The 24724-nt window shown below is 42.0% G+C and overlaps 1 protein-coding gene across 1 annotated transcript in view; it reads left to right on the top strand.

Moving 5' to 3' along the window:
- The first annotated feature begins 5680 nt into the window (after positions 1 to 5680).
- The window catches only part of zanl (zonadhesin, like), a 73346-nt gene continuing 54302 nt past the window's right edge, over positions 5681 to 24724 (top strand). The window contains exons 1-13 of the mRNA XM_054733692.2: positions 5681 to 5824; positions 9695 to 9720; positions 13494 to 13643; positions 13726 to 13991; positions 14956 to 15040; positions 15816 to 15968; positions 16540 to 16707; positions 17340 to 17437; positions 20962 to 21040; positions 21116 to 21997; positions 22102 to 22295; positions 22414 to 22555; positions 22801 to 23045. Of these exons, the coding sequence (XP_054589667.1) occupies positions 5748 to 5824; positions 9695 to 9720; positions 13494 to 13643; positions 13726 to 13991; positions 14956 to 15040; positions 15816 to 15968; positions 16540 to 16707; positions 17340 to 17437; positions 20962 to 21040; positions 21116 to 21997; positions 22102 to 22295; positions 22414 to 22555; positions 22801 to 23045 (2565 nt within the window). The 5' untranslated portion in view covers positions 5681 to 5747. The remainder of the gene's footprint in view (positions 5825 to 9694; positions 9721 to 13493; positions 13644 to 13725; positions 13992 to 14955; positions 15041 to 15815; positions 15969 to 16539; positions 16708 to 17339; positions 17438 to 20961; positions 21041 to 21115; positions 21998 to 22101; positions 22296 to 22413; positions 22556 to 22800; positions 23046 to 24724) is intronic.

The following is a 24724-nucleotide window of genomic DNA, read 5'->3' as shown; positions in this document are numbered from 1 at the left end:
TGGGGTGTGGGGGTGGACTTCTGTTTTGCCATGGCCCCCAAAACTCCTTGAAACAGCCCTGGGTGTGGGACTAAGTTCTGAAGTTGATCTGAATTATATCAAATATCTATAAATATTACATGCTTACAAATTATTGCTTAGCAAAGGTAAAAAGGTGTATTGGGATAAATATACCTACAGTTCACTTTTCAGGCACTTTGTTTTGTTTTCTTGTTTTTATTTTAATGTTTTCCCAAACTGTCAGTCTCTTATCTTCCTGCATCTTCTCTCAATCCTCCAGAAAAACTGCTGCCTGGCTTCCTACTTCTTGACCTCAAGAGCTACTTTTGAAGTAAGCAGCTCAAAGGGATCTACTGACTACAAAAATAGCAGAGTGTGCTCTGCCCCGCCGTGCCAGTGAGGTGAAGTCACCGGAGCACAGACGATGAGCTCCGCAGCAGTGGAGCGCATCAGGCACAAATAAAAAAGTGCCAGAGAATTTGAGCGGACATGAGTGATCGTGTGGTAATTATATTTTTGGGTGGCTCCACTTTGAGAACGTTACTGTGGCCGTGTGCAGGACACAGCAGCCTGGAGCGCATGAATAATCAGCTCTCTGCTGCTTTCCATCTTCTCCGCTCAAACGAAACCCTGGTCCATATAAATAATGTAATGTAGGTAGAAACTGGATTATTTTTTTGTTAAAAATAAACAACATGCATCACACTTGAAAAAAAATTCTTTTCATGCAGAAAATCAGAGAAAACAAAGTGATCAAATCTGGACGTTGGTCCTGTTCTGGTAAAAGAAATCCCAAAATAAAACACATGAGCAAGTTAAATAAACATTATTTTTGAATAATATAAATAATTATAAGGCACTTTAGAATAATCTAGCTCATTTTAGAACATTACATCACTGTTCGATAATACAGAATATATCACAATTATTAAATTATCTGGTATATTTTTATAAAAACTGATTATTGTGGAATACTTTTGAAAATATATTGAACAATAGATACAATTTCTGATCAAATACAGATCATTAGAATATTTTATATTTGAGGATCTGCCTCAATGTCATCTTCCTCCTTTTCATCATCATCATCACTGATGGCGAGATTGGTTGGCACAATAACTGTCCTCCTCAATTTCCCAGAGAAATCTTAATTTTAAACTGTAAAATATATTCAATATTATAATTGTTGTTATTACTGTTACCAAGAATATTAAGATTATGTCTAAAAACAACAGATTGTAACTAAAAATATACATAATGTGTTTTACTTTTACTTTAAATGTTCAAATATGGTAGATCTGATTTTGATGCTAAGATTTCACTAACTTTATTGAGTTTAACATTTTCACACATGTATCCTTATTTAGCACAACTAGCCAACCTGGTGATGTGAGAGTTTCATAAACCTAGCATTGTTGGTTTTAGAGATCTGACTGTAAACACAAGAGGAGACCGAGCAGTTTTCTGGCTCTGCAGACACATCAGTGATGGATGAAAACTGATATTAACATTATTGAATTAATGTTTTGACTGTTAAACATCTGGTGTTTGTTTAAACGTAGCTTCATCCATTTATTTTACTCAGTTAGACAGGCTCTTGCAGGTCTCACAGGGAGGACTGGGTTTTAGGTTGATGACCTAGCCTTGAAACCACCTTTATCAGTAAAACTCCCTTGAGAAAGTCCAGACTGCTTTGTTGATTTAGAGTGCACCTGGAGAAAGCTTTGTCTCCCTTTTTTACGGCTTTCCGCCTGAGAGTCTAAGGAATGTCAAAATGTGTGTGCGTCAATCTTTTGTGTGTGTGCTTAATAAATGCTTTCGGAAGACTCTGTCTGATGAGAGTGACCTGACAACCATTGTGTGGTGTGTGTCGTTTCCTCTCCACTTTGCAAAGTCTAAATTGATTGTTTATGAATTGGCATTGGTGTTTATTGATTGATTACAATAACCCCCTGTGCTTTAAACTTTCCCTAAGGTAATCCTGGATTGATAAAATTACCCAACAATGAGCTAAACTCCGCACTGATTGGTGGAATGGCGTTATGGCGCTAACTGTGACTAGCTTGATCTCTGATGGTTTCTTTGGGTGAAATTCTGTGATTCTGAGTTTGTGAAAAGGCACTTTTTACTCATCTTGTACAGCGCTTTGTGATTTATATCTGTGAAAGGCGCTATATAAATAAACTTTACTTACTTACTTACACCAACGTCACAGACATCACTCATGATGTGAGTTGAAGTGTCTTAATCCGGACGTTGGCCCTGCAAAGGGTTAAGAGCTTCCATCTCTCCCACTGTTCGAGCACTGCTCCTGGATAAAAACCTGGACATTTTCACCAATATAGGAAACCACCCCAGATGCCCTGGACAGAGAGTGAAAAGTGGAAATGTCCAGGGAAAAGAGAATGTTTGGCCACCCTAGTTTAAGAGACTGATGTTTCTGTTCAAAGCCCTAAATGGCCTAGCACCTTCTTAGCTCATCTTACCTTTCTCAGTGGCCTAGTGGTAGAGTGTCCCCCCTGAGACTGGGAGATCAGGGTTCGACTCCTAGTCGGGTCATACCAAAGACTTTGAAAAAATGGGACCCAACGCCTCCCTGCTTGACACTCAGCATAAGGGGTTGGATTGGGGGGTTAAACCACCGAATAGTTCCCGAGCGCGGCGGTGTCTGCAGCTCACCGCTCCCCCAGGGGATGGGTCAAATGCGGAGAATAAATTTTGCACACACACCTGTGTGTGTGTGACAGCTAATGGGACTTTGACTTTTCTCTCTGACCTGCTCACTCCCTTTTTACCCGTGCATGCACTGAGGCCAGGTGACCTCCTGCCACTGTGCTCAACCTGTATTTCCTACAAGTCACAGGGAGAACAGGTGTCTGTGTGCTGCTCCCATGCTCTGGAGTTCAGTACAGTACACAGTTAGACACGCTGGCCGTTTTAAACTTCGTTTAAAGACCAACTTTTATGGCTCGGTCTTCAGCCAGGGACTCTTTTATTGCGTTTACTGCCTGGTATTGATGGTTTTATTAGGATTGTTTCTCTGTCTTGCTTGTTTTTAATGAATGTGCCTGTGCAGCACTTTGGACAGCTCTCATGCTGTATTTATAAAATGTGCTGTAGAAACAAAGCTGTACGGTACCAGCAGGCAAAAGCGTGAGCGTGTAGGAAAAGATTAACTTAAATAGAACTGACGAATCAGGAATATGCATGTAAATACAAGTAGGGCGTATGTGTAAGGGAATATAACAAGGTATTAGCATGTGGAATGAGGGAGCAGGCTATGGCAGTTGACAAAATGACATGCATATGTCGATCATAATGTGAGAATTGCAGTGTATAAGGTGACCAGTGTTAGTTTTAGTTATAGTGGCAGGGCGATCAGCACCTCCAAATCTGAGACCATGGTTCTCGACCGGAAAAGGGTGGCTTGCCAACTCCGGGTCAGGGGAGAGGTCCTACCTCAAGTGGAGGAGTTTAAGTATCTCAGGGTCTTGTTCACGAGTGAGGGTAGGAGGGATCGGGAGATCGACAGGCGGATTGGTTCGGCGTCTGCAGTGATGCGGACGCTGAGCCGATCTGTCGTGGTGAAGAGGGAGCTGAGCCAGAAAGCCAGGCTCTCGATTTACCGGTCGATCTACGTCCCAATCCTCACCTACGGTCATGAGCTTTGGGTAATGACCGAAAGAACGAGATCGCGGATACAAGCGGCCCAAATGAGTTTCCTCCGTAGGGTGGCCGGGCTCAGCCTTAGAGATAGGGTGAGGAGCTCGGACATTCGGGAGGGGCTCGGAGTAGAACCGCTGCTCCTCCGGATCGAAAGGAGCCAGTTGAGGTGGTTTGGGCATCTGGTCAGGATGCCTCCTGGACGCCTCCCTGGGGAGGTGTTTCGGGCATGTCCTGCCGGCAGGAGGCCCCCGGGTCGACCCAGGACACGTTGGAGAGGTTACATCTCCAATCTGGTCCGGGAACGCCTTGGGGTCCTGCCGGAGGAGCTGGTGGAGGTGGCCGGGGAGAGGACGGTCTGGAGCTCCCTAGTTGGGATGCTGCCCCCGCGACCCGGACCCGGATAAGCGGAGGAAGACGACGACAGCAGGGCGTGATCTGATTGCGGAGTCTTATACTCTGTGGGTAAAAGCTTCTGGCCGTCAGGCTGCAGAACCGCTTCCCTGAGTCCAGCAGCCGAAACAGAGAGCTGCGTGGGTGTGAAATGTCCCTGGTGATTTTGGTGGCTCTGCCTCTGCAGCGTCTGATATAGATGTCCTGAAGGAAGTGCAGTTTGAATCTGGTGCAGCGCTCAGCTGCTCTCATCACTCTCTGCAGGGCTTTACAGTCTTGTATGGTGCTGTTGCCCAACAAACATGTGATGCTCATGGTCAAGATGTTTTCCACAGCGGCTGTGTTTTGAGGATCCCAGAAGGGACCCCGATTCTCCTCAGCTGCCTTGGGTGGTAGAGCCGCTGTCTCACCTGCTTGAGCTGAGTGTGGATGTAAACCAGGTGAGTTTTGCTTGTTAGTTGGACTCTGAGGTATTTGGTGTTTCCTGTTCTTTCTACCATGGAACACCACCAATGGGGAGTAGGAGCCTTGCTCTTTCTTCCTGAGGTCTGCTACCTTCTCTTTGGTTTTGCTGATGTTCAGCTGCAGGTTGTTAGTTTGGCACCGTATCTCCAGTCTCTCATCCTCATTTCTGTAGGCGAACGCATCGCTATTGGACATGAGACCAGACACTAAAGTGTCATCAGCAAATTTGATGATGGGAAGCAGTACAGTCGGAGGTGAAGCGGAAGTACAGTGTCAGACTGGTCGGCTGGATTCAGGAGTTGAGTTGGTAGAGAGCGTGGTTTCACAGACGCGGAAGCGATAGCGTCTGTGAAACGCCGGCGCACGATTTAATCTAGGAATCCCCGAGTGTTCAAGCGTCAATGAAGTGACACAGAAATGCTGGGTTTTCCAGAAGTAAGTAAGAACACTTACTGTGAGCTGAGAGTTCGTATGATGGAACGGTTGTTTGGAAACTCTGATCATAGATCCGAAGAAATAATGACTGAGTGGTGAGCTGGGGAGGCGACTTCCGTATATAGTCGCGGTTCGTGACGTAGGTGCGACGTGGAGGGAATCCCCGCGAGGGGCATGCTGGGAGTTGTGGTCCATGGTGGAGGCCAGCTAGCTGGGAGAGGCTGGTTTGGGGACTTGGGTTCTGACATACAGCAGGGTACTAAAAATAAATCACCAGTACTGAGGATGGTTGATGGCTTGAGCAGGTTCTTAATTACAGTATTATTATTATTATTATTATTATTATTATTATTATTATTATTATCAATATAAGGCAAAGAAAGAAAGATATTTGACTATGGGTATTTTTAAAGGCAGATTTGAGGACACTGTGTATACATTGTGCAAAGCCACTGTGAGATAGTAGTCAGTGTGGCCACCCCTGTGAACAGGTGTGTTCATGTGATCAAAGTCTTCTGATTTTTATCTCATTACTTTATTACTGTTCATGTTCTTGTCATTCAGTGCTTGATGGGCACCCCCACCCTCCTCATGAACCTTTCGAGGTCAAAATACTTCTGGACCCACACACCTACCTCTCCACCTATAGGGCCACACCCGGTCCCTATCACTGACAGTTACTCATTTACCTCTTGCAATATCACGTTGTACAGTGAATCAGTCTCCATCTCCCCATAACCCATCCTGGTCCCTTATATAAAGGCTGGAGAGCAGCTCCTCACTCTTCTTCTATGGCCATGGATTGGATGAAGCTATTGGTTCTGCTGTTGTGGGTGTTTGGTTCTACAGCAGTGCCAGCCCAGCAAAGGTGAGCCTTCCTCCATAATTATCCTTGTACATAATTTCATGTGATTGACCTTTCTCAGTGGCCTAGTGGTAGAGTGTCCGCCCTGAGACTGGGAGATCAGGGGTTAGATTCCTGGTCGGGTCATACCAAAGACTTAGAAAAAATGGGACCCAATGCCTCCCTGCTTGACACTCAGCATTAAGGGGTTGGATTGGGGGGTTAAACCACCAAATGGTTCCGGAGCGCGGCTGTGTCTGCAGCTCACCGCTCCCCCAGGGGATGGGTCAAATGCGGAGAACACCTGTGTGTGTGACAACTAATGGGACTTTAACTTTATAATGCAAGAGGTTTTATGTTGGAATGATCTGGTTTTGTTTTCCACTCACCTTTGTTTTAATTTTGTTTCTCTTTATTTAGAATTTATTTTTCAAAAATCTGCAGAATTTTTCTGCTTTCAGACTGATTTATTTGAACCCTTGACCCTGAGATCAGTGGTCTCCTTTAAAGAGCAGCTCACCTGTTCAAGCTTCGGTGTGACCTGTTGATTCTTCATCACTTCCTCCTCCTCATTCAGCTCTTTCTGCCAACTCTGCCTTTCCCGGGACCCACTGATTACTTCTTATTCATTTTCTCTTTCCTCGCATTTTCTATCAATTTATTACTTTTCTCGATTTCATCATTTTTTATTCATTTGTTCTTTTGTTTTTTAATTATTTTTTATTGTTCTTGTGAAGTGCCTTGTCATTTTTATTGAGGGACTGTATAAAATTTTATTGCTTCTTTTTCTTTGAATCAGGAGGAATCAATGGGAAATCGTTTCATAAAAGCTGATTCAAATAAAGTTTTTAAATTTATTTAGTTTAAATTTCTGACTGATGACAGGATGATGGAAAAACATTAAAAATCCCAATATTTACAATTTCAAAAGGGGGGTTTAAAGTCCAGGGGCCTCATTTCAAATAATTAAGAACAACAAAAGAAATGTACTTAAAGTCATTTAGAAATGTCTCAGGTGTTTTTGGATTACATCCCTCCTCCTACACCCACTTTCTGCTATAAGCTGTCAATGCAAAGCCCTTTCTGAATACCCTAAATAAGCTATGGTATTTCATGGGTAACCCTGGCAACTGAGACAACACAAATTCACTAGGTGCTTGTGTGTCGCCCGGAACAAAGTCTTATTGCCTTCCAGTGAAACACGGTTGTTGCAGCAGTGAATTCTCTGTGTGGCAGAGCCAGAGAGAGATCATGGAAGACATAAAAAGAAAAAGCAAGTGGTCAGATCTGAAGGTGGAGGCAAAGATGAAGATGCTAATGGTCATTGATGTCGTCCAAAACGGCTGCATCAGGGTTCACAGGGATCGTGGAGATATTCCAGGTTTAAGTGGAACATTTTATGAAAACATTTAATTTCATCATATCAAACAAATTTCACCCCGCCTGTCATCCAATTCTCACTGGAATGAGCCAGGTGTAGGAAACCCGTGAGCGCAGCAGCTGCAGGCGGCACAATCTCAGCGACTAATCAAAGCGGTTATGGCTCTTATAGTTCTGATTAACACCAATCAGTGTCGTCTGTCAGATAATTAATGTACCATCAAGTAATTTGGATGTGTCCACATAAACGTACCTTGAAAGTTAAATATTTTCATTCAGGGTCTCATTTCCCCATGTCTACAAGTTCTTCCACCAGGGTCAGCGTTTGTCTTTTGTCTTTCCTACAATCACAAAGTTTGCCTGGAGAGTGAAAGAAGCAGCTTTCTGTCACGATCAGAACTCGGAAGACCCGTGATGACGCCAAACACAGTAAAAGTTAAAGAGCAAGTCACCCCCAAATCACATTTTTTTTGCTGATAAACTATATAAAGGAGTGTCTAATCATGCTACAGACACGTGTCGTCAATAACTTGGCAGTTCAGTGTATCTTGGTTAAAATTCAAATATTCTGCCTAAAACTGGCAGTGTTGCGCCATCGTCAGGGAAAAATTCTGCAATGTATTTGAATTTAAATCTGCCACCGCTATTGGCTAAGAGGTATGCTATGATGACATCTGGTACATTATGATGTCATAATGCCATTGTGAGCCTGTGTGTGTATTTGTTAGTGGCTCCACCCTCTCGGTCTACCAAGCAACAGCATTTGTTGCATTTTTCAAACATGAAGTGGGAGTGAAGTAAGTTTCTTGTAGGGGGTGACTTGCTCTTTAAATAAAGTCTTTATTAGATGTGGAGTTACCAGAGGAGGGTGAGGCTGGAGACAGAGTTGGAGAGGAGGCGTGAGTCAAAAACCAGATCGGACAAGCAGGTGCAGGGAACAGGCTGGAGACGAGGTAGCGGACAGGCGAAGGTCGTGGTGGCAGGCAGAGTTCAAGGCAGGGGTCAGGAGTGAAACTGAGGTCCGGAGGCTGAGATCAGGCAGGGTACAAGGCTGGAAGATTTACTAGCAAGGAGCGTTCAATAATCTGGCAACGGTTGGAGAGCAGGCTGGGAGTTAAATAGCAGAGGGAGCAGGTGTGTGGGACGAGCTGATTACAGGAACAGGTGAGATGAATGGAGCTGATGAGGTGCAGGCTGAGGTTGCTGTGGAAACGGGGCTTGGCTGGAGCTTGATGAGGGGACCAGGTGTGCTGCATGAAGGCTGAAGGCTTGACGAGGAGGCAGAGGAGGATGAAAGATTGGGAGTCATGACACGTTCACGCTCATTTTGCGCATGAACATGAAACTTTATAAACGAGGCCCCTGTTCTTTACTGATGATGACTATCATTAACATTTGTTCACCTGTACAGTCTTTAGTCCTTGTTTTGTGATTTTTTGTATGAATTACTTTGATCACCTTCACATTAAGTCCAGCGGAAGCTCGAGACAAGGACATCTGTATTTCTATGGTTACCATACCATTTTATTTAATAGAGCACATTTCAGCACAGCATGCGAGCTGACCAAAGTGCTGCACAGCTAATAATCATAAAAGGATCACTTATACAGGGTATCTGCAGGTTTAAGGGAGCCAAATTTAAGACTTTTTAAGACCTTTTTTAAGGCCATTTTGACAAAATTTAAGCAAATTTTTTAAATTACATTTAAACTTTAATTTCCAGCTTTTGCCTGGAACCGGTGCTAACCATGTCACGAACATGGGATTAGCCATCCAGTTACCATTAAACTTGCACTTCCCCACTAGCTTAACCAGCTAATGTGCTCATTTAAAAATAGCCCCCTTTCACAACCAGCTGAATGTGTACGGTTCCGCTAACGCCAATATCGTACACAAAAAATGCTGAACACTAACTAGAAATTCACGAATTTTTTATAGAAATACAATTATCTTGTTTATCTGGTCTTTGGTAATTTAAGACCTTTGGAAACTGGATTTAAGGATTGTTTGTCATTTTTAAGGATTTTTAAGGCCTTAAATTTGGAAAAGCAAATTTAAGGCTTTTTAAGACTTTTTAAGGACCCGCGGATACCCTGTAATATTAGTTAAAAACAGTCAATAAATAATCAATTAAAACAACCAAAAACGAATTAAAAAGGGAAACAGAACATTAAAATAGAGTCACTGTCCAAAAGCCATATCATAGAAACAGGTCTTCAACCGTGACTTGAGGAAGCAACGGATGATGACTGACGAATGAAGATGTGTCGAGTTATCAGGTCCTTTCATGTTTTCCAGTTTCAAACTGCTTTCGTTTAGCTTCTCCTTTTCATGAAGCTTTGGGTTAACATAGTTAAATCTTTCCGTTTCTGACACATTTTGTTAGCACATATGTTTCCATATGCTTTCTTCACAGCGACCTTTAGGAGAGCTAAATTTTCTCTAACATGTTTAAATACTGACGTCATTTACAGTAAAAAATCTAACTGCTTTTTATTTTTGGTTATTTTACAGGATACAGAAAAAGCAAAGAGAAAATGGTAAGTAGGATTCATTTATCCCTGTTAATTAGAGATGTGTATTGGTGAAATTCTGGCGATACGATACTTATCACGATATTTTGCGATATATTCAGTCGGACGATATTAGCAATTTTTTTAGACTATACATTTATTGTAGGAAAATTCAATAAATGGTCCAAACTGATACTTAATATGATTAACATGAGGTATCTGAACCTTCAGTGGTGGAAACAAACTCCATTGCACACTACTGCTAACTAGCGGACGGCAGGAATCTTGGCGTGACCTTTGACCCAGCTCTCACCCTGGATTCTCATGTCAGTTCTCTTGTTGGCTCTTCCTTCTTCCATCTCAGGAACGTTGCTAAGCTGAGTCCCATTCTGTCCCGCTCTGAACTTGAGACAGTTCTCCACACCTTCATCTCCTCACGCTTAGACTACTGTAACTCTCTTTTCACGTGTCTGAGCAGAACCTCCCTGAACCGTCTACAGGTGGTTCAGAACGCCTGTGCTCGGCTTCTGACCAAGTCCTCCAAACACACCCACATCACCCCGCTTCTCCTCCAGCTTCACTGGCTGCCAGTCAACTTCAGGGTTCATTTCAAGATCCTGGTTCTGGTCTATAGGGCCTTACATGGACAAGCACCATCTTACATTGGTGATCTTCTTAGTCCCTACACCCCCAGCAGGTCCCTGAGGTCCAGTGATCAAAGCCTACTGGTTGTGCAGCACCAGGCTAAAGGTCAAAGGTCAGATCATCTGCTGCTGTGGCCCCCAGACTCTGGACCTCTCTCCCCCTGAGCCTGAGATCAGTGGACTCAGTGGTCTCCTTTAAAAAGCAGCTGAAGACTCACCTGTTCAAGCTGGCTTTTGTATGACCTTCTTCACCTCTCTCTCTTTATTCTGCTCTCCCCACCTATTCCACCTTCCTCAGGATCCACTGATTTCCCTCTTTCCTGTTCACTCTCTCTCTTTCTTTACATTTTTAATCACAATTGTCTATTTTTGCTCATTTTGAATATATTTTTAAACATTTTCTAAATGCTTTTTTACATTTTAAAATTTTTTGGTTTGTGAAGCGCCTCGTGATTTTTATCTTGAGAGGCGCTATAGAAATGATATTTTCTTCCTCTTCTTCTAAAGATATACCCCCCCCCCCCGTGCCCCCCCCCCCACACTTCTAAAGTGAAAATGGCGTCCATGCCTGGCACACAAATAATAAGATAACCTCAGTGCTTGAGAACCAACTGATGTCAATCTGACAGTGTGATAAATGCAACAAGAGTTGTTACACGTGTCACACCCTGTCCTGTCTCCCCATTCTGTTCAGTCCTGTGTCCATGTTAATTACTCCCACCTGCCTCTCGTCTCCCAATCACCCCCGCGGTCCCGGCTCCTCCTGTATTTAAACCCTGTTAGTCCATTTTGTCTGGTTGGTTCATTGTTTCATTGTCCTGCGTGCTCTCCTCATTAAAGACTGTTACTCGTTCCAGTTTGTCTGCCTGCCTGCTTCCCTCACCCGCATGTGGATCCTTGTATCTGCCTCACTCTCCGGCGCGTTGTGACAACACGTTCTCATCTGATGTGTTTCAGGGTTTTTTATGAAAGAAACTCAAACTCGTATGTTAAAGATCAGGACAAAGGGGTTATTATAGCTCTAGGTTCATATTTTCTTCACAAAACTCCATAAGATCCGGCTGCCGACATAAAAAATAAAGGCGTAGCAAGGGAAGATGGTTTTGCTGCCAAAACTCAAGTGGCAAAAACCCAACCTTTCCTGTATGATGAAATATTACTTTTCTGTTATTTAGATGTATTTGCCCCCTCGCTCTTGTGCTAAAATTCATTTTGAATGAGTGTGGTATGTATTTACGCCCACCCCCAGTTATTTCTTGTTTCTTGTTCTTTAAAGTTAAAGTCAAAGTTAAAGTCCCCCTAGTCATCGTCAGACACTGGTAAAATTCATAATGATGGGGGTTTCAACCACGCCAGTCACAGATATCGAGACTTATCAGCTGGTAAAAGTTTGTAATTAGCATGACTAAATCGGCGCATCGCTTATGTAACATCACCACATAATCTCCTCCCCCTAGCGTAGCTGCGACTCACCACATGACCAGATTTATGGTGGGAAGGATTTGAAGTTTGCTGAACTTGCAGCCATTTTCTCCGTGTCTGGTTCGATGACGTCACTTTCATGAAGCGCATTTGTAGTCCTGGACTTATTTTCACACAACACCCCTCCCCCCTCCCCTCCACCCCCCACCCCCCACCCCACACACACACATGTTGAAAATAAGCGCATTCTTGGTACCAAAATGTGTCTAAAATTCACAGACATCATATGTGAAATCCATGGAACATAACAAGCGGAATCAGAAAATAGCGTTTTTAGCCCGATTGACTTGCATTAATTTTTTTGTTCTTCCGGGGACCCGTGGTCCTATTGTAGGTGACAGTGTTGGGAGTAATGCGGTACAAAAGTAATTAATTACTGTAATGCATTGCTTTTTGCTGTAATGTGGTAATGTAAGGCATTACAGGGAAAGAAAATGGTAATATTTACTCGGTACAATTGTCAGTAACACGGTAATTACAACGCATTTTTAAACCCAGAATCAAGACGTGTTCCTTAAAAATTCCAATTGCGGGAAACCCGAAGAAAGATCCAGTATCTGCATATATTACGTCATTTATGGACTCAGCTTTGCGGGCAGAGAGGACGTCGCGGTAACGGCTCAAATACTCCAGCTGCGTCCTGCACGCGGCCGCTGTAACATTCACAAAATCGCTCCACTAAAACAAAATAATTCACCTGCGATCGTTCATATCAGCGCATGTTCTCTGGCATTTTGTGCTTTTCTGACGTGCTTTGCCTCAGCTGAGTTAATCTGTGCTCCGGTGATTTCAACTCATTACTGCTGGTGCGCTGCACACGTGAAGATCCCTCTGGCTGATAGAAAGTACGAAGTCTAGGAAACAGTTTTTTCTGGAAGACGGAGAAAACATGCAGCATGCAGGAAGGCTAAAGAGAGAAAGGGCCGGCAATTATTCAAATTAAATAAAATCAAGAAAACAAAACAAAGTGCTTGAAAAGAAAAAAGTAGGTAGATTTATCCTCAATACACATTTTTACCAGTGAAAAGCAATAATATATAAGCATTTAATATTTATACATGTGATAGAATCAGATCACCCCAGAAGTCAGTCCCACATCCAGGGCCGTATCAAGGCATTTGGGGACCAAGGCAAATATAGGCTTGGAGCCCCCACCACCTCACTCCCTGCTCAGTTAATATAAGATGGCAGCGTGCTGAGAGTACAGATTGTTGTTGCTGTTATTTAATAAACAATCATTTTAAAGCACTGTTATTATATCTGACTGTTTTTAACAGCAATCCTAGCTCAGACACCACATCACCTTCCACATATATGTCATGAGCTCACTGAGCGTCACATGACCAGATTCATGTTGAAGTTGTTTTGGTGAAAGTAACTTAAAGTAATGCAAAAGTAGTGTAATGCCTTACATTTTAAAATCAGTAATAATGTAATGTAATGAATTACTTTAAAATGAGGGTAACAAGTAATAAATAATGCATTACAGTTTTGAAGTAACTTGCCCAACACTGATAGGTGAGCCCTTCTAGCCAATCAGAGGCCGTAACCTTACTTGAACGTCCTTCATTTCCAGTATTCGCCCCTGCTTGTGTGGATGGGTGGGGCTGTTCAGTGTTGATAATTGTGTACCTAATCTATGTGCTTGACTTCCTGTCTTGTGCTCTTCTCCAGAGGTTGTCCTGACCTCCTGTGACTTTAACCAGGACAGTGATCCATTTTGCAACTTCAGACAAGACACCAATGACCAGAGCGACTGGACTCGACACAAGGGTCCAACTCCAACACAAGGAACCGGACCTGATGGAGACTACCCTGATGGAAGTCCGTATGCTTTGCTTTTATTCTGTAACAACAACGTTGTTGACATTGTGGATAAGTGTCCCAAAACTGTTTCTGTTTTCAGAGGGCTACTACATATACCATGAATGTGACAACGTTTCTAATGGTCAAAACGCTCGTCTGTTGAGCCCTACCATCTCCTCAGAAGCATCTAAGATCTGTGTCCAGTTTCAGTACTACATGTATGGCTCGGACCATCAAAATGTATTGAGGGTTCTGGTAAAAACATCTGGTGGAGAAGAAGAGGTCTGGAATAGAACAGGCATTCAGAGTCCATCTTGGCTGAAGGGTTCCATCACTGTGTCAAAACCCAGCAGTCAGAGCGTCACTGTGAGTGTAACAGATCAATACCTACGCTAACATCTTTAGAGGCTGATATAATGGAAACATCTGTATGACAGCATGAATGCAGTTAATGTCATTAGATGGAATATTAAGTAGCAATTTAAAAAGTCCTGAATATTTCTACATTAACTCTACACAGTGTCTCATATCCCTGTTCCAGGGCCTCATTTATTAGCGTGGCCTGCCAGCATGGACGTAATTTTCACTTTAGAAGTGGGGGGGGGGGGGGGGGGGGTCTTTACAGTATGCTCAATGGGAAACAGTTTTCAACACAAACGGCTGTTTTCCGCTTTGTCTTAGAGCTCAACCAGTGTCAATTTAATATAGCGTAATATTGTTTTTGGATGGTAAAAAGTGCAGCGGTCAAAACTTGATTTTGGAAAAAGTGGGGGGGGGGGGGGGGACATGTCCCCCCTGCCCCCCCCAAAATTACGTCCATGCCTGCCAGACTCGTCCTCTGTTTAATTCTGCTGCACAGAGAACTAGTCGGGTTACTCACAGGCAGAGGCACATGAGGGGCGGGACTAGCCAACTCAAACATAACCAATCAGAAAAAAGAACTATGCGATGCTGTCGTTTTTTTTAGCTGTTGTCAAAAATGGCGTCTGCGATGGCGCAAACATCTTTTTTGTGGAAGAAAGGCCGTTAGAGGTTCCTCTTGTTGTGGTTTGAAAGACGAGTCCAAGTCATTTAGAACAGAGGAAAGAGCCGCAGCCAACGCCGCCGTTGTCTTTGTTTTTTATGAGAAACTGAGCCTTGCTGTGTGTGACGTCCGCAGTTTTTTTTGTGTGTGTTAAAATGTGATTTACGCAAATTAAATGGAAGTTCTATAAAAAGAAAAGAACATGTTGTTTATCTGAGAAAACCTGATGAAAGAAATCACAAAGACAAAGAGGAACGATGACGTAAGGAGGAAATTTACTTGTTGATGTGATTCTTCTGTCTGCAGGTGGTGTTTGAGGCTCGGAGAGGTGGCACTCCGTCCTGCGACTCAGCTCTGGATAACATTCTTATTACTGAGGGAGAATGTCCGGGTGAGTTCAACTAACCCTAACTCTAACCATAACCAGTGGATTCCTAACCATAACCTTACCTAAAACCTAATTCTCACCATATTGTACCAAAGTGAGGACCAGCGAAATGTCCTCACTTTGATGTATAGACGGGTACACACACACACACACTGACAAGGTAATGGTGGCACAGGAGATACAGTAAGCGTCAGAAACCAGAATACACGCCTGATTTGAATCAGCAAGTGATTAACAGCGTCTGCAGAGCTTGATGAGCCTGGTGAACTGACTTCACCTGTGCAGGGAAACACTTAAAACATGCTGGAAACAGGCCCTCGACAACGGGAGTTGTCTACCCATGTGTTACACCATATTTGAACCCGAAACTGCATCTGAAACTGTGAAATTTGCTACAAAGATTGAGTATGTTCATTCTAACATGTTGAATAAACTATTGAAGATCAAAAACAAAGAAACGATTAAAGCAGTCCGAGCTTCAAAGCAGCAACGATTCATGACTTCTAGAACTTGTGAGTTTTTTCCATCACTTAGGAAGAATATTAAAGGATGGATCACAGATCAACTTTGCCATCTCCTTTGACTCAGGCCGTGAGAAAATGAAGTTTTAGAAGCTGTCAATATGCTAAATGTTACTGGAAATCACGGCAATAAGAATTTTGGCATTCCATTGGACCTGGCCGATCAAAACAAGAGTTAGTTCAGAAAAAGTTAGGAAAAATAATGCAGTCGTGCTCCACAGAAATATCGTTCATGTTTTCTTTGTCTCTGTTCTTAGCCTGCATCTCTGGCTGTGATTTTGACACCCTCGGTGACCTGTGTGAATGGACAACTCACACTGAGAGTCCTGAAGTGTTTGGTTTTGATCAGTGGGCTGGGCCAACAAGCACTGAAGGCACTGGACCTGACGATGACTTCTCTAAACCTGGATGTAAGCAGATCTTTTTGGTTTGTTTGTTTGTTTGTTTTTTGCAACAAAACGACTGCAGAACTAACATTATTTCACTTGCTAGCTAAAAGTATGGTTATGTCCATGCTGTCCATTTAGTCTTTACAGTTGTGTAAATTTTACAGGCAGGATTCAGCTCTCTATCGCCACCATGTGTTTGGCATTGAAATTTAAACTACTTTTGAAACCGTTTGAGTTGTGCAGAAGATGCAGCTTTCAATAGATCACAACACATTGTGGTTTTAGCTGTGTGGTTACAGAACCTGAGACCATCGTAGTTAAATGTTTAACCCGTTAAAACTACTCAAGTTTTGTTCTAAACATTAAATGTGTTAATATTATCATTCTAATAACTGCTCAGGTCTTTTATATTCTTTACACTACAGCTACAACTCTGAGTGAAGCCATATCATCAAACAGACTGGGGTGATTAACAGAAAACCCTTTGATTTTGCTAAATGCCTTTATCTGAAGCTGGACTGCTGCATTATATTCTTTTGATTGTTTGATTTGATCCTAACAGGTAAAAATTCTCTTACTTGTGTTTTAACAGTGGGATTGTACATGTTGATGGATTCCGCTGATGCCTCTCCTGGAGTCAGTGCTGAAATCAGAAGTCCTGTCATACCATTTACCTCTGGATGTTTGGAGCTCAGCTTCCACTATTACCTGTATGGTACCAGCACAACCATGAAGCTCACTGTCCATACCGTCACCTCAGGTAAGATCAAGATAATAATAATAATACATTTTGTTTCAACAGCGCCTTTCTAAACACTCAAGGACACTTTACAGACAGAGATAAAATACACAACAATAAACGATAGAACATCATAAAACAGACAGATTGGAGCAAAGAGAGTAATCATTGGAATGCTAGACGGAACAGGTGGGTTCTGAGTCTGGTTTTAAAGAGAGTGAGGGAGTCATCACAAAGGTCAGGAGGGAGGGAGTTCCAGAGCTGGGGAGCAGAGCGACTAAAGGCCATGTTCCCCATAGTGACCAGACGGAAAGGTGGGACAGAGAGGTGGATGGAGGAGGAGGACCTGAGGGAACGGGTGGAGGTTGAGGGATGAAGGAGGTCTGAGAGGTACGGTGGAGCTAGGTTATGGATGGCTTTGAATGTATATAGCAGAATTTTGAATTTGTGGAAGTGACTGGGAGCCAGTGGAGCTGCTGAAGAACAGGGGTGATGTGGTGGAAGGAGGGAGTTCTGGTAATGATGCGGGCTGCCGAGTTCTGGAGAAGTTGGAGTTTATGGAGGGATTTGTGAGAAAGACCGAAGAGAGGAGAGATGTCAGTGCCATGAATCACGTCCAAATAACAACAACTTTGTTATTTTCAACTTACCAGGTGGGGGTCTTGGGCCAGTCCTATTTAGTGTCATGGGAAACCAGGGTCAAGCCTGGAAGCCAGCAGAAGTCCGTGTTGTGGGAAGTTCCCAAGTTCAGGTAAATGATGACAATAATTACACAATAGGTTTGTATAGTGATGTAACCCAAAGCATTTTACAAAGACCACATCATCCAGTGACACTCTAGAGGGGGTAAAACATTGTAGCCACAGCTGCCGTGGGGCAGTCTGACAGAAGCAAGGCTGACATTTGGCCCCGTTGGCCCCTCGAACCAAAACCAGCATTCACAAGATAGGCGAAGTGTCTTACCCAAATCCAGTGGGATGCAGAGGTTTGGGCAGCCTTGCTAACCTTTATGATTTTCCTGTATAAATAGTTGGTTGTTACAATTAAAAAATCTGTTAAATATATCATATGGGAGACTCACACAGTGACATTTGAGAAGTGAAAAGAAGTTTTTAGGATTTACAGAAAATGTGCAATAATTGTTTAAACAACATTAGGTAGGTGCATAAATTAGGTTTCTGTTGTAAGTTTATTGATTCAAAAACCTTTGGAACTAATTACTGGAACTCAGATCTGGGTTGGTAAGCTCGGTGACCGTTGACCTCTGAACACAGGTGAATGTAGTTATGAGAAAGAGTATTTACTCTCTGAAGAGCAGCAACATGGGGTCTCAACACAACTCTCACATGAGCTGAACACAAAGATCGTTCACGACATCACAGACACAGGTTGAGTCATAGAAACGGGCGTTTGTTCACGAGCATGTCCACCTGAAGCTTTGCCATCAACATCATTCCACAACATCTTTGGACGGTACGCGCCACAACGCTGTAACAACTTCAAATGAAACACAGAAAATGCTAAATACATATTACTGCAATGTACAGCATAACAATTAAGGTACAAGTCAGGCTGACAGGTAGGCTGTGATAAACAAAGATGAACAAAGTGAGATACATACCTCGTTGGTTGCTTGTCATGAAAAGAGGTTCTTAAGTCCTTCAAATCCCTCTGGTCCAGTTCCTTTAGCTTTTACCTAAAGCCTTTACAGAAACAAAAAGGACATATCTCTGTGTTCAGTCTAAGTGATTTCTGCCACCTTTGCGGGATCTCGTGGGATTTCAGCACCAACTTTATGTGAGATCTCAGGATCGAGGGTTTTAAGACTGTGAGATAAAAGTATTTATTTAATTATTCACAGAATTCAATAAATTAACAAATCCACTGTAAATACTCCAACAACACCACAGATGCAGAAAGCTGTCTCAGAGATTTCAGCTGTCAGTTTCCACAGTGGGGAGCTTATTGAGCTCTGGGAGTTGACGTCACTTCTCCCGACATGCAACAGTTCAAATCGAAACGGCGCCATCTTGGCAGGCAGAAGCCCGCAGCTGGACTATTTTTTATTGTCAGAAAACTCAATCAAACAGGAAATATGATAGATTCCTGTTGTGCCCCAGGATGCCAGAACAGACGCGGATGAGATAAGGGAAGAGCCTGCTACAGGATTCCCCAAGATCCGGAATGCCGCAAACGTTGGATCATTGTAATAAAACGCGCTAGTGACCGGGCTAAAATGAAGCTGTGGGACCCCGAGAGTAAAGGTTTTCGCTTATGCAGTGACCACTTCATATCAGGTACTTAAACCGTTTCCTCAACTGCGTATGGTATTTATTTTAACTGCTTTTATTATGATTCTTAGTGGGCTTCCTAAACTTATTTTGGCGTGGCTTTTTCTGTCTTATTACTCATAGCAACAAGTAAACGTCACGTAAAACGTTGCCTCGTGAGTTCTGCGTGCTGCCGTTTACGTGTTTTATGATCACAGCAATTAACCGGCTAAGCTGTATTTAATTTTTAAGCAATGGTTGATCAATTGTCAGATCACACATAAAAAGCACTTTGGATTGCTATTATCTGTCTCACCGAGACAGCTCTCAGACAGATCCTGAGACGCTCCTGCCTGACATATTTATTTTATTCACGGAAATAAATCAGACTAGTGATTTCTCCTAAGCCCTTTTCAGACTGACATTCTGGAATAAGTGTGGACAATTCAGTCCGGTTTTTTAGCCAAAACTGTGTTTTCAGACACACCACTTTTGTACCTGAACTTGTCCTTTCGGCTGCCTTCACACAGCAGGGAAAAGTTCCAGATGTCTGAGGGGGAGGGGGTGGGAGGCTGTACCCGGATATTGCGTAAGCATAGTGCGGTGGGCGTACATGCGTCATTTACCCAAACAAAGCTATTCAGTCAAACATGGCCGACGAAGAGCTAGAATTCCTCTCACTGGTCGGACTTATGTTAAGCATAATTCTGCACACACGAAGATGCATAAGCGATCTGGATGATGCAGCTCAATGGTTAAAGGAATCACGGAAGCAGTGTGAAGCGCTCCGTCGCGCGTCTAGGAGACGGTACTGTAGGAGGCGAGCTGCCATGGTTCGCCGCATGCTACAGGAGTGAGACATCTAGGTGCGCACAGCGCACCCCGGTTCCCTCCTCCTCCCCTCCTCCCTGTCCGGAACTCAACCTCACCAGTCTGAAGCAGCCACCCTGTCCGTGACAAGTCCAGTCCTGTTACTAGGGGCGTCGTCCGGTTTAATTACAGAAAGGTTATCCGGATGTTTGTATTCAGACACAAAGGTCTCTTAAGGAGAGTCCCGAACATTTCCGTTTTTCATGGCCTGTTTGAAGGGGGCTTTGGAGTTCAGTTTATACACTCAAACAGCACAGCACTCTGTTTAAACTACTTACATGTAAATCTATGTAATTTGTCCATCCATCCATCCATTTTCATCTGCTTATCTGGAGTCGGGTTGCGAGGCAGCAGCCTAAGTCGAGAGGCCCAGACTTCCCTCTCCCCAGCCACTTGGGCCAGCTCGTCTGGGGAAATCCCTGGCCAGGTGCGCTCCGACAGCTTCTGGCGTTTTTAAAATGTATCCCAGAGGCATGGTATGGGTCGGAGATGTTTAGTCTATTTAATTTCTGACTATATAAAACTTTAAAACTTCGGTTTTAAAGTGTGAAGTAAACTCCACGGAGTAAAATCCAAGCCGATCCCGTTCATTTTGTTTACCTTTATTGCCTGCCAACATGGCGTCTACTCTCTGAGAGTCACATGACGTCTGGAGCTCTATTGAGGAAATGGAAGACCAGTTCAAGTTAAGGCTCCAAGTGGCAGACCAAGAAACATCTCTGATAAACAGAAGTGAAGAAAGGTGAGAACCATCAGAGTCGACCCACAGACATCACCAACGACCTACAACATCATCTTGCTGCAGATGGAGTCACTGTGCATCGTTCAACTATTCGGTGCACTTTACACAAGGAGATGCTGTATGTGAGGGTGATGCATAGGAAGCCTTTTCTCCACCAACAGATGTGTCTCCTATATGATATGTTTAAATGAAAAATTTTATCGTAATAATCAACAAAATCAAGAAGATTAACAAGGCTGCCCAAACCTTCCCATCCCACTGTACACAGAGCAACAACAACTAAAGGAGCCATTGCTGTCCAAACATATTTGGATGTTTTTTGTATAAATGCATATGTTTATAGTCTTATGTCCTATTGTTCAAATCTATTGTTTATTGAAAAATATGTTGTAGTTTGCAATCGTGGGTCACTATGGAGAAACCCCTGAGACAGACATTGCTGTCGATGCAGTGTGCATCCGGACCTGCAAGGGTAAGACACAATAAAGTTAATAGTATCATGTTTGTTTGTGCTGTTCTTGGTAAAATGTTTGTCTTTCAATTTCAGCTCTACCTACAACTCCAGTACCAACCACCCCCAAACCAACAACTCCTAAACCAACTACCCCCAAACCAACAACTCCTAAACCAACAACCCCCAAACCAACAACTCCTAAACCAACAACCCCCAAACCAACAACTCCTAAACCAACAACCCCCAAACCAACAACTCCTAAACCAACTACTCCTCGACCAACAACCCCCAAACCAACTACTCCTGGACCAACAACCCCCAAGCCAACAACTCCTAAACCAACAACCCCCAAACCAACAACCCCCAAACCAACAACTCCCAAACCAACAACTCCTAAACCAACAACCCCCAAACCAACAACTCCTGGACCAACAACTCCCAAACCAACAACTCCTCGACCAACAACCCCCAAACCAACTACTCCTCGACCAACAACCCCCAAACCAACTACTCCTGGACCAACAACCCCCAAGCCAACAACTCCTAAACCAACAACCCCCAAACCAACAACTCCTGGACCAACAACTCCCAAACCAACAACTCCTAAACCAACAACCCCCAAACCAACAACTCCTAAACCAACAACTCCTAAACCAACAACCCCCAAACCAACAACTCCTGGACCAACAACTCCCAAACCAACAACTCCTAAACCAACAACTCCCAAACCAACAACTCCCAAACCAACAACTCCCAAACCAACCACTCCTAAACCAACAACTCCTGGACCAACAACTCCCAAACCAACAACTCCTAAACCAACAACCCCCAAACCAACAACTCCTGGACCAACAACTCCCAAACCAACAACTCCTAAACCAACAACCCCCAAACCAACAACTCCCAAACCAACAACTCCCAAACCAACAACTCCTAAACCAACAACGCCCAAACCAACTACACCAACCCCACCAAGTATGAAGTGTTTTTTATCTTCCATAACATTGGTATTTAATACATTTTCTTCATATATAGTTGTTTTACAGATTATTTAAAGAGACAGTACTTTATGTTCACAGAACCATGTCCTCCTGATGCGGAGTATATAGACTGTGGACCAGCTTGTATTCCTACATGTATGGAGCCCTCAACTAACTGTTCTGGCTCCTGCATAAGTGGCTGCTTTTGCAAACCTGGATTTGTCTTCAAGGGTCGCCGCTGCGTGCCTCTGGATAAATGTGGCTGCTTTGATGACAACAACAACTATTATGAGGTGATATGTCACCCATTTAAATGGGTGTAGAGTTTTCCCTGGAAATAAATATGACATGATTGTTTGAAGTGGTACCTGACACATGCTTGGCAATGATATATTTTGGATTATTGTTTAGCCTGGGGAGATTGTTTCTGGCGATGGCTGTACAAAACTTTGCCGCTGTGCTGGAAACTACACCTTGGAGTGTGTTGATAATTCCTGTGATCCAACTGAGGAGTGCAAAGAGGTTAACGGCGTTTCCAGCTGCTATCCTAAAGGTAATAATGTTTCACGTAGAACATTTGTGTACAGAAACTGGTCGTTTTATCATATTTAAACAGCTCCTAACTCCTTTAAAGGTGATGAACTACAACTGTCATTTTTGTGGGGTTCTTTACTTAATAATTAATATATAATTTACTTTACCTATTGCATTTCTGCCCATAGATGGCCATAAATGTTAGAATATGGATGTTAAATTAAATGATCAAATCACTGTTGAATGTCATTCTAATCCCATTAGGTACATCAACATGCATATCATCTGGGGATCCCCACTACACAACATTCGACAAGCGTTATTATGATTTTATGGGGAACTGCAGCTATCTGATGTCTGGACTCTGTAATGACACAACTCTGCCATACTTTGAAGTTCATACTGACAATGAAAATCGGTTTAACACGCCTAGAATCTCCTACGTCAAGGCTGTACATGTATATGTACAATCTGTGAAGATCTCTATTCTCAAAGGTGGCACTGTGCAGGTAAGAAATTGTAGAAGCTGGGTGCTTGTGTTTGATTGCTTTTTCCTCCCAGGTGTAACAGATATCAGTTCTTTACTGAACTAAGCTGTTTTACAGTTTACATTAATTAAATGTTAGCTACTACTCCTAACTAATTCATTAGTCCTGCACAAAGAAGAATTGTGGTGGTACATTAGCATCTTCACATAAGATCTGACACCTTCATGATTTCGATGGCAACCTAAACTCTTACTTTATTTCAGCTGGGACTGCCTGCAGATAGCACTATGAAATTATTAATAATGCTTCCACTGTTCAATCAGCTTTGCCATTATAATGTATCTGTCTGTTGATGTACCCAATCCCTGCAAACAGTCAACGTCACATGGACATTCAGATCATGTCTATATTGAATCCGTCTGTCAATACCACGTCTGTAGGAAGTCCAAACTAGGTTTATGCACAGTGGAATAGTTTAAACAAAGTGCAAATTCTATGTAGTACAATCTGAAATAGAACAATACAGACAGATTTTAAAAATCATTTGATTCAGTTTGTGTGTGTGTGTGTGTGTGTGTGTGTGTGTGTGTGTGTGTGTGTGTGTGTGTGTGTGTGTGTGTGTGTGTGTGTGTGTGTGTGTGTGTGTGTGTGTATACATATATATTAATGTGTATATACATATAAACACACACACACACATATGTATGCAAAACTATGTATGTATATGTATATATATATACTTATGCATATTTATACATATATATGCATAAGTATGTGTATATATATGCATATATATATATATATACATACTTATGCATATATATATATATATATATATATATATGCATAACTATGTATATACATACATATATATGCATAAGTATGTTTGTATATGTATATATATATGTATGTATATATATATACATATATATATACATATATATATATATATATGTATATATATATATACATATATATATATATATATATATATATGTATATATATATATATGTAGATATATATATACATACATATATATATATGTATATATATATATATATATATATATATATATATATATATATATATATATATATATACATATACAAACATACTTATGCATATATATGTATGTATATACATAGTTATGCATATATATATATATGCATAAGTATATACATATATATATATATATATATACATACATACGCATATATATATATATATATATATATACATACGCATATATATATATATATATATATATATACATACTTACGCATATATATATATATACATATATATATATGTATATATATATATATATGTATATATATATATGTATATATATACATATATATACATATATATATATATATATATATATATGTATATATATGTATATATATATATATATATATATATGTATATGTATATGTATATATATATATATATATATGTATATGTACATGTATATAGCGCCAGCTCACGAGTTGTCTTAAGTCACTTCACAAAGGAAACATTACAACTGAGTTCAGTTCATTATGCCAAAAGTTTCCTTTGTAAAGAAACCCAGCAGATTGCATGGACTCACTTTGTGTCAGGCTTCACAGCAACCCCCACACTAAGCAAGTATGTAGTTACAGTAGAGTAAATGTGAGACATTCCCCTTGGGCAATTGGGATTTATGTTAAAGAGT

The sequence above is a fragment of the Nothobranchius furzeri genome, chromosome 3 (genome assembly GCF_043380555.1).
Source record: "Nothobranchius furzeri strain GRZ-AD chromosome 3, NfurGRZ-RIMD1, whole genome shotgun sequence".
Taxonomy (NCBI): Eukaryota; Metazoa; Chordata; class Actinopteri; order Cyprinodontiformes; family Nothobranchiidae; genus Nothobranchius; species Nothobranchius furzeri.
Note: the sequence above shows the minus strand (reverse complement) of the source record. Positions and strands in the feature narration are given on the sequence as shown.